The following is a 10,024-nucleotide window of genomic DNA, read 5'->3' as shown; positions in this document are numbered from 1 at the left end:
TTATTTTTCACATAAGCTGTCATTAATTTTTGAATCCCTTTCTTCTGAAAGGATTTCTTTATACTGCACTAGGAAAAATTTGTGTAGCTGGTGAGTTATAGGGGGAAGGATTTGTTCAGCAACTTATGCTCTTTTTACTGCACTGACTTAAAGTTCTTAGCCCCTGTATGAAGCAGGTTTTGGTCAATTTTGTGAACTAGTTAATTGTACTGCAGAAGCTTTCAGTGGACAGAGGCAGGGCTGAGAAGCCAGGTCTTCACTGAGCATGGGCTAGGCAGAAACAGATGTTATGTGCTGACTACTCACTCACATTTCCAGAACTGCCCAGACTTCTCAAGTTCCTGGAATCCCCATGTGCTATGCTCACCAAGGGGATGTCATGATGAGAGCATCACAGTACTGGACTTCTGTTGAGGAACACGAGTTTTTTGTACTGGATGCATCATCTCTTCCTGCTGCCCGGGGAGATGAGGAACAGTGGGTTACATTGAGTCTGTGAGCAGAAAAAAAAGCAACAGTAGCAGTTGGAAATGTCAGAAATGCCACAGTCACAATAGAGAGGCATGAGAGGGACTGAAACAATGAACCTCTGCTGAGCATCATGAGACTTGACAGGACTCAGATCCTCAGAAGTGCAACAAGTGATAGTTGTAGAGACTAATTATAATGCTGAGATTTATAATTAAACAATCTCCAGCAATATCATGTTCAGATATATATATATATATATATATTTTTTTTTTTTTACACATTTTATGATTTAAAAATCTTTTCAGATCTGAAAACCGCAGCTTCTTGCTGGAAATTCAGATGGCACAACCTCCTGAGGACCGTAACTGCAAGGAAGCCCTGAACACACAGTACTAACACATCCAGTCCCCCTACCCTTAAATCAAGATTCTGCAAATCGTGACTACTCACAGGGCTTCTCCTGATCCTGTGAAGCTAGGAGACATGCCAAGGACCTTGGAGAATCCAGGCTCTATGCCAAAAAGCATGAGTTTGAAAACCTGAGGCCACTTAGGGCTACTAGGCGCCCTGCCACAAAGCAGATCTGAGCAGAGTTCTGAAAGGTGTGGCACAAATTCTGGAAGAGTTGGAACCCTCACTTCCTTCAGGGCTAATGGAAAGCTGGTAGCCAAAAAGCCCTGGAGCCCTGGCTCTCCCATGAGTTGCACACTCAGTTTAGTTTCTACATTTTCAAAACAAAACTAATTATTACAAACTTACAGTGCTGCTTTTTTTTTTCCCCCTCTTCTCAGACTTTTGCTTTCACAAGACATTCAGAAAACAGATTTCCATTCTATGATAAAGTTCACTCTGTTCTCTTGAAAACAGCTTTTCACAAACTCCAGTAGAGAAGACCTAATTTTCTATCAGCTTCTCTTGTGATGTATTCTGAAGCTAGTCAGGAAACCCCATTATAATTAACGTGGGCAATTAGTAAGCACAATTATATACAGCACTGAATTGCCTCATAGACCCTGCAGCCTAACATGCCAGTAGATTTTTCACCTCTGGAAAATGAAACAGATCTTTCTCAACAGAAGCTCCAGACAGATTGCAATAATAGAAGTTATGTTCCAAAGCTTAGCACACAAGATCTTTGTAATTTTTTTGAACTCCCTCAGAAGCAGCAGTCATGGGAAACTAACAGAAGTTAAGTGGTTTACCCTCTGCCACAAACAAGTCAGTGGTAGACCTGAGGTTAGATAGCAACAGTAATTCTTCATCTCATTAAACAACAAAGCAAACTTTCTAGGCTGATCGCTAGAGCAAGGAGTAGCAAGATCTGATTTTGCAGCATGAAAATTCCCCTGGAATTCCTCCAGTGTCCTCCAACGTACAAATGATCTCAACTTCAATCTTACTACGTAATTATCCAAGGGTAATATTTCATCAACACAGACTCCTTGAACACATGTAGTTTCTAAAGTAAGGATATTCCAACTAATTCTTGCTCATTTTTAATTTGAACCACAAAAGGAGAGTGGTGAGCAGCGAACAGCACTGAGGGGATGTTGAAAGTACACAGCAGATAAAGTACAAAGTTCAGATCAATGTAATTGTTTAATCCCATGCTGTTAAGATCAAACATCCCAGTGCATTTTTTAAGAAGCAGGCATGCCTTGCTGTTGACCTCTGACATAATTTCATACAATTAGTATGTTTTGAGTAGTAGTGTCTTTACACTGAGGTGATATGCTAAAGTTTTTAACTTTATTTACAGTATGTCCTCTCAATCATAGCCTCGAAAACATTCCTGCAACAAAATAACCATAGAGTCATGAATTATCCAGATAAAAGCATAAATGGAAGATAATAAATCACAAGACTACCGTTATACAGGCAATACAGTTTTATTATGTTCTTTCACCAATTGTAGCAAAAATGTTTTAACAACTGAATGAATAATCAAGGGAACTCAACTGTCAACAGGAATCAGAATTATGTCCTAAATTTTAGACCAGGAAGCCCTGACAAGGAGAAAAAAAACATATACACACTGTAATAATAGTCTCTATTATGAAGATTTAATGCCTTCTTTAAAAGCACTGAGATTATTGAGGCACCTTACTGTAGGTTATGTATCATCTCCTCTTTGGCAATGAGATGTGTGGTTTTGTTAACTAGGGCCATTAGTGAGTTCAGCTTGTGAGACCAGTCATTCAGTATATTGTTTGGATCCTTAGGCCTCTGGAAATTGATAATTCCTGCCAGCCTGTCTACTTTAGCAAAGATGGTCTTGTTAACTACTAGGTTAGACAGGAACTCCTCCGATTCCTGCAAAGACAAACAGCACTAAGTCAAGGAAACAGCATTTTTACCTTCAAAGCATCAGAAGTCCACCCAAACAGCATTAAAGCACAAGGAACCTAGCAGAAATCCAGCTTGAACAACACTGTTTAAAAACAGCATAATACTATGATACTCCATGTTGGCATAGCAAGCTACTAGCACCATCTATTCAAAATTTTTTCTTTCCCATTTGACCTACATCCGATTATCTTTTGTGACACTCAGTGTTTAACATACTACACCAACAGTCTTCTACTCTTCAGAGTACCTGGCTACACAGATATCAGACTGCAATTTCTGACAAGCAAGACATAGGAAAACCACTGTGAATTAAGAATGAGAAACCCTCTATCTTCAAGTCAGATTTCCTCACTCATTGACAAGAGCTTTTTCACAGTGAAATAGAGGATAAGGAGATCCAGCACTGAAATAGGACCTTGAGCACAAACCCACTTTTAGTATCAGCTTTTGCCTAGTGGACACGTGCACTGTGACAACCACTTCTGTCTGGATTTAAAAAAAAACAAAAAACCTTTCCTGATTTCCATAATGGCATGAAATAAACACTCAGGTCCTGGCACTGAACAGTGCAAATATATAGATTAACGTACTATTACTCCATCAGGCTTTTCCACTGCTTCCCATCTAAAGAGCCCATTGAACAGAAGTTCAGTTAATGCTTCCTATCACTATAGCACACTTTGTTCTTCCTGGTAAAAGCTGAAGAGCACTGGTAGTACAGTGGAATGAGACGTGAGGAGTATTACAGTGACATACAATATCTATTGCTGCTTGCATCCATCCATCCATGGACACTAATAAACACATGCACATAAATCTGCAAATATTTTTTTTCTACAACGCTGGGTCTTTCTGCTTAGTCTGTAAAACAAAGCAGGGATGGTCCACAGCACTGTTTTCAGAGCTTCTTAAGAAAAAAGGTTAAAAAAAAAATAATCAAAAGAATGTTACTCTGCTGAGTACTTATATTCTTGCCACAAGCAAACACACACACACACACACACACACACACACACACACACACAAACACTTCTATTCTCCTTTCATAAAGGCAACACTTACGTCAACGGACAGATCCAGGAGCTGTGCCATTCTCTTCATTGTAATTCTGGTATAATATTTAGCCATTATTCTAATATTCTGGAATAAAAGTGTTCAGAGTAGAGGGTTATGTGCAAAATATAATTGAGGCAGGCTGCAAAAATATAAAAGTCAACGTTAAAAGCAGATTAGGAGCTATAGTGCTCTAATGGCAGTCCAGCATAAATTATGTAAATGAGTTGTGGACAGTTATCATGCTTGTGAAACGTATAATTAATAGCCTCTGTGTGACAAATTATTAAAAGTAACAAAATCAACTAATTATTAACTTAAGGCAAAGCAACACAAGTTTTTACTCTACTGAAACGTAAACCTTAGAATTTGAGCACAATGTGCTCTTTTTTCTGGCCAAATGTGTATCTGTTCTATGCACATATGGACAAAAAAACAATTGAAAAACAGAACATAACAGAAAATGCAACTTATCTGCTGCTTTCCTACATGAAAAACACCTCTGTAACAAAAGTATGGCAAACAAAAAGTGAGACATAGCATACATAGCTAATTTGTAAAGGATGAGCCATGCTTACATGTTCCACAACTCTGTTCTTTAAATCTTTCCATCTCTTTTCACCTTCCTCTGTACAGCCAAAAACATCTGTTGCAGGACTGTCAAGGGATCCTTCTCTCAATTCCTTCCCATACTCTTCAACTAGGGCAGTCCATCGCATCAACTCCATGGTGGTAAATAATTTTAGGAGGTCTCTGCAAATGATTTACTAAGGGTGATTAACAATCCCTTATCAATAAGGCATATTTCATACTTAATTACATCAGATAAGTAATTTAAAATGTTTTCATTACCATTAATATTCACTGTTCTTCATAAGTATAAACTCTAATACTTTAGAGGGACAATTAAAGTGCAACTATCTCTCATGAAGAGTTTTCTCTTATAAACAGATATTTATTTTAACTTCTAACATAATCATGAAAGTTTTGCAGTATTTTTCATACAATAAATGCTGAAATGTTTGCAGCAGACTCAGCATAAACAGATTTCACCTACATAGCCACTGTAAGAGAGAGGCCTTTGGCCTGAGAATTGTTTCTTAGAAAGAGCACTTACTTATACTTCGGGATTTCTTCTAGCTTTTTGTCACTACTAATTCTGTGCACCAAGTCAGATTGTTCATTGTCATAAGGTGAAAGAATAACATAAAGAACAACGCTCTTCAGTGCCTGCGATAAGAAAGAGTGATTTTTTTTTCCATAATTAAACAGAAGCATTGAAAACTATTCTGCAGAGCTTAGAATTTAGCACAAAAAACATTATGCCAAACATATTAAGAAGTCAAAGTGAAATTGAGGCTATCTTGCAGAAACACACCTCCCTTCATAGGAATACATTGAAATTGATACAGGTGAACTAAAATTCCAAATTTTCAAAGATTTTTTTTCTTAATTAAATGTGAAACATTCCCATTTTATATACAACAGTAGAAGAGTATAAATTGGGTAGAAAGGGTAGAAATATGGTATAAAAGGGTATAATATGGTATAAAATCAACTGTATTACACCCATTCTCAACTACCCAATTTGTTAAGATAATCTGGTATTTAAATGTAACAAGAACAGACTTAAGAGCAACTTAATCTATTGTAAATTGGTCGGGTAATGACATGGGTGAACAGGTATTTGCCACGTGAAAATACAGACATTTTGTTTGCTGTGTCTGCTTCGTTTTGTTGTTGTTTTTACCTGTTGCCACTTTTCACTCTCAGCTTGAATACATGGAGTATCATAAATGGCTCTGTAGTGCTTACAAATGGAGAGGTAGGAGCCTTCGTGTTGATCCAGCTGGATCATTAGGTTGTAGTATTTCAATTTTAGTTTCTGAAACAGTGGAATTACAACAGTTCTATTAGCCATGTAAATGAAATCCAAATCCATCCCAGAAAACAGAAGATTTAAATACACGTGGACCTCAAAGAAAGCATGACAGATCAAAATAAGGAGGAAAAAATCCTCAAATAACTTACCTCTGTGTTTTCTTCTTGAAAAAATTTTGTATTAATTTTTTTGCTGATAATTTGAGTCCGAATGTAGTCTTTTACAGCTAGACAGAGCCTCATCTGCTCAAGGATAAATTCTACGCGTTCTTTCTTTTCCATTGAACCGTAAGTTTCCACCTAAAATGAAAATGGAACCTTTTAGCACTGCGACAGGGTCAGACACATAAAACAGAGAAGCATTCTGTGATTCACAAAGGAAAACAAAAAACAGACCCAGCTGTTCCAGAGCAAGTGAAAATGGTGAAAAGGTTAATTTTGAATTACAGCCCTTACTTTCACACACACACACAAAAAAAAACAAACAACAATCACTAATATGCAACTCGCTGTACGACTGAGCAAAGCAAACTGAAATTTGTTTTCCAAAAGGGAAATACTCCTTGAAATTTAACAACGGAACCAACGAGAGCACTTAAAACTGAGCTACAATCTCACTCGTAACAGTTAATCTCATTCCAGGTATTTTCTGCAGATGTAGATGATGAAGTTTCAGCATTAATCTCTATCACTGAGGTAACTGTGACTACGCCTCGTGTTACCTGCAATTCCTGCAGAATAGAGGCAGCCTCTTTCACTTCCCCGTTCTGCTCTTTTATTGTTGCGAGTGTCTTCGTCAGGCGAGCGCGCTCGATTTCCACATATATCTGAAATCAGAAATAGCAATGGGAGTTCTGGAATTTTCTAGAAAAGGACATAAACTACAAGACCACAGCCCTATAAAACATCTCCTTCATGTTTTTATGCAATTAATTAACTGCACGTACATCCATACACTGTTGTTGATGCTATCTACAAAAATACGCTGATAAAATATAATGGGTAGGGGGCAAAATCAAACTATTGGGACCAAATTAATCTAAACAAATGCCTTCACCATTCCCTACACAAACATAAAAGAATCTGCACAGCAAATGAAGTATTCGACAGTTTGCCTGCTCAAATATACTGAAATAGATATGAAGTTAACATGCACCCATTTGCATTATTGCACACACTCCTAACCAGCCATAAGGCAAACATACTTGACTAACAGCTCAGACTAACTTTGAACAGGCAAAAGCCATAACATTAATACAAACCTGCTTTCATTCAGAATAGATCCTTTTTTTGGGGGGGAAGCAAAAGGAATCACATGTAAATAATGGACTCATAATGCTTCTGATTACCACAGCTGCACATAACACCTTGCTAAATAATTTAAACTGCCCATTTCCAACTAATTCAAATATGCAACACTTTAAATAGTGAAAAATGGCACTTTCAAAGTCTAAAATGTACGAGCTATTATATTAATAACACACCCAAATATATACATAATGGAAATACGATTGGTGTTTTGGCAAGTCATTTAATTATGAAATTTGGAAAATATCTGTAGTCTTCTGGGAAAGAAATTCTGAAGTTAAAAATATACTTCTGCTCTCATTTGAACAAGGTGGAAAATGGCATTCAGAAGCTATGCTTTTAAAGAAGGTAAGCATTTTTATTCTACCTTTTAGATAGTCAGTCTTAAAACAAAATCTTACTTTTCCTTCTGTAACTGTACGCAACGTGTCAATTAAGCGCAGTTTCACTGGTAAGTCTGTGATGTCTTCAACATAAGTGCAGCACTGCTGGACCATTTTAGCAACTGCCTGGTACAATAACAGAATAGAAAAATCACTGCAGGTTTCTCAAATGCATTCAGATACTAAATAATTTCATATTAAACTAGAGAGACTCAACATGCACGCAGGATGAATCTAATCACAGATTTTCTCTTAATTGTGTGCTGTTTTTCCTCTGTAGGACACCAACAGATTTTTCAAGAAGGGAAGGAAGAGGAACTAGGACTGATCCTTTCCATCTCTGCAGATTGGCAGTTAAGCACTAACAGGCTGGCATCCTTCAGTGGCAAGCACGGATTACTGGGATGCGTTCTGGTAACAACACTGATAAAGGTGCCACAATTACAGCTGAAATACCTACTTCCAAAAAACCTGAATTAAACTTCTAGAAACTACTTGGAGAGAAAAATCAGCTTCTTTCGTCTTCAGCCACAACTTGTGCAAGTTAGAGAAATAAACTGTAATCCACTTGCACACAAAATCATGTTTCTGCATGTTAGAAAGTAGGTAACCTTTTCTTTTTCTAAAGCAATGATGCCATTAAAATTGCCTTTTGCTAACTTTAATTAGGTTAAAAAAAACCAAAACACGCTGCACAACACACTTTGTACCTTCTTAAATGCATTCTCAGCAATCTTGATAGCTGATTTCTCTGACAGAACCGAATTCCAGATTATGACAGTTTTGAAAGCAAGCACGTAAAGTCTAGTCCTTATTTCATCGCAGCGAATTCCAATAACTGTTTAATGTATACCTCATGACAACATGAAAAATTAAAACTGTGTCTACAGCTTAGACTGCTGAGGACTGTAAAGTTGAACAACGATGTAAAAGTACTGGCATGTACCAAAAGCAAAAGAGCCACAGGTGTGTTGCCAAGAACGGAGCTCAGGTACAAAGTAAAGAGATGAATTTTGGACACTGGTTCCATTATTGGCTTTCATATGCCTCCCAGAAAACATCAGCAGAAGCTAAACGCACTGTATTCATGCAAGTGCCAAGAAGTCTGTGAAGTCTCTTCATAGAGGAGAACCAGATATAATAATACAATTTCACTTTTTGTTTCAAAGGATTAAATTCACCTGTTTTAACTGACTTCTTCTCTTTGACAGAAGAATAATATTTTCATTGAGAGCATCCCAGTCTTTAGCTTCATAACACATCTTCACTATTGCCACTAAGATACGCGATGTGGAAACCATGTCAGAAGCCTGTAACAGATAAGCAGTGTATCAGTGATGGAAAAAACAACCTGCAGATCTGTCACTTGCATTGCTATGATATAAAGAGGAAAAAAATCCACTGTATCTCATCTCACTGATAAGAATGACAAAAGACTGATGCCACAATTCCCTGTAACTTTAACACAATAGAACAGGGGGTGAGGGGGAGGTGTAGACCAACACAGCACTAAATGATGCACACCACACTTACCGTTCGTGTTTGTTTTTCCAAGGAGAGAAGGTTTTCAATTACTTCTTGCAATCTCCCCTCCTAGTGCGATAGGAAAAGAAAGTTAAAAAAAAAAATCAGTAAAAAGGAAAAGCTTTGGGACTGCAAAATGTTTAGAAACAAGAAGATAAACGACAAGAGAGAAAAAGAAAGCTGGTTCTAAAACATACCTATTGCACTGAAATTCTTCCAAAGTATATACATTGGTCTGAAGGATGTGCTCTTACTGCCAATGAACATTATGTGGGAAAGAAACATGGCCACGATGCCCATACTTACACAGAGCTGCACCCATGGGATAAAACGTCTGTGCTAGTAGCAGTCTGAAGGCAGCAGAGCACACAGCCTTCTTATCTGAAAGCTACTGCCTTCAAAATCCTACAATACACCATACAGCCCGGAACGTCTCTGACCAGACCTGCTGATCAAGCAAAGCACCGCCAGTGCATAGGAACTAGATGCCATCCTGCTGAAACAGGACAGCAAACCCAGTCCCATTGCTGTGGGGTTTGAGAGCCTCTACACTGCAAAACAAGGTGCACAGAGAAACCTCAAAACAAGGCCCGTAGATAACGCTCAGCTGCACCGTACCCACACCGAGCGGCCGTGCACAGCCGTTACTCAGCACAGCCCGGCTCGCGGCCACGGCTCCGCTGCTTTTCGGGTCGCACACAGCTGAACCGCGCGGCTGCCGCGCGCCGCCCGCCATCCTGACTCGGGACAAGAGCACGGAGGCGCCTGACGCGCAGCGCTCCTGTAAGGAGCGGCCACCTCCGCCCTGTCCCGCACCCCGCAGCCGCCCGCTCGGCCCCTCTCGGCCCGCAGCCCGGCCTCCGCTCTCGCCTCGCTCAACCCGGGCCCAGCCCGCACGGTGCCATGACTCAGCCCATCCGCACCGCCCGCCTTTCCCCCTGCCGCACCTGCGCCAGCCTCTCGCACTCGGGCAGCCGCTGGTCCACCGTCGCGCTATAATCCACCTCCATTTTCACGATGCGGCCATCGGCCCGCTCCGCGCCGCCGTCCGCCAT

The 10,024-nt window shown here is 39.4% G+C and overlaps 1 protein-coding gene across 2 annotated transcripts; it reads right to left on the bottom strand.

The window, feature by feature from the left end:
* Nucleotides 1-2,574: 2,574 nt before the first annotated feature.
* On the bottom strand, nt 2,575-10,024 carry PSMD12 (proteasome 26S subunit, non-ATPase 12; the record flags this gene model as incomplete). Of its 2 annotated transcripts, XM_079544217.1 has the most annotated exons (11): nt 2,575-2,784; nt 3,883-3,960; nt 4,452-4,626; nt 4,991-5,103; nt 5,624-5,758; nt 5,905-6,054; nt 6,477-6,581; nt 7,464-7,571; nt 8,627-8,755; nt 8,979-9,038; nt 9,917-10,024. In XM_079544217.1, the coding sequence occupies 11 exons, from the start codon at nt 10,022-10,024 to the stop codon at nt 2,575-2,577; spliced, it is 1,371 nt and encodes a 456-aa protein (XP_079400343.1). The 2 variants fall into 2 exon arrangements, with proteins under 2 accessions (XP_079400343.1, XP_079400344.1); XM_079544218.1 differs by lacking the exon at nt 8,979-9,038.

This window comes from Tetrao urogallus, assembly GCF_951394365.1.
Source record: "Tetrao urogallus genome assembly, chromosome: 18".
Taxonomy (NCBI): domain Eukaryota; kingdom Metazoa; phylum Chordata; class Aves; order Galliformes; family Phasianidae; genus Tetrao; species Tetrao urogallus.
Note: the sequence above shows the minus strand (reverse complement) of the source record. Positions and strands in the feature narration are given on the sequence as shown.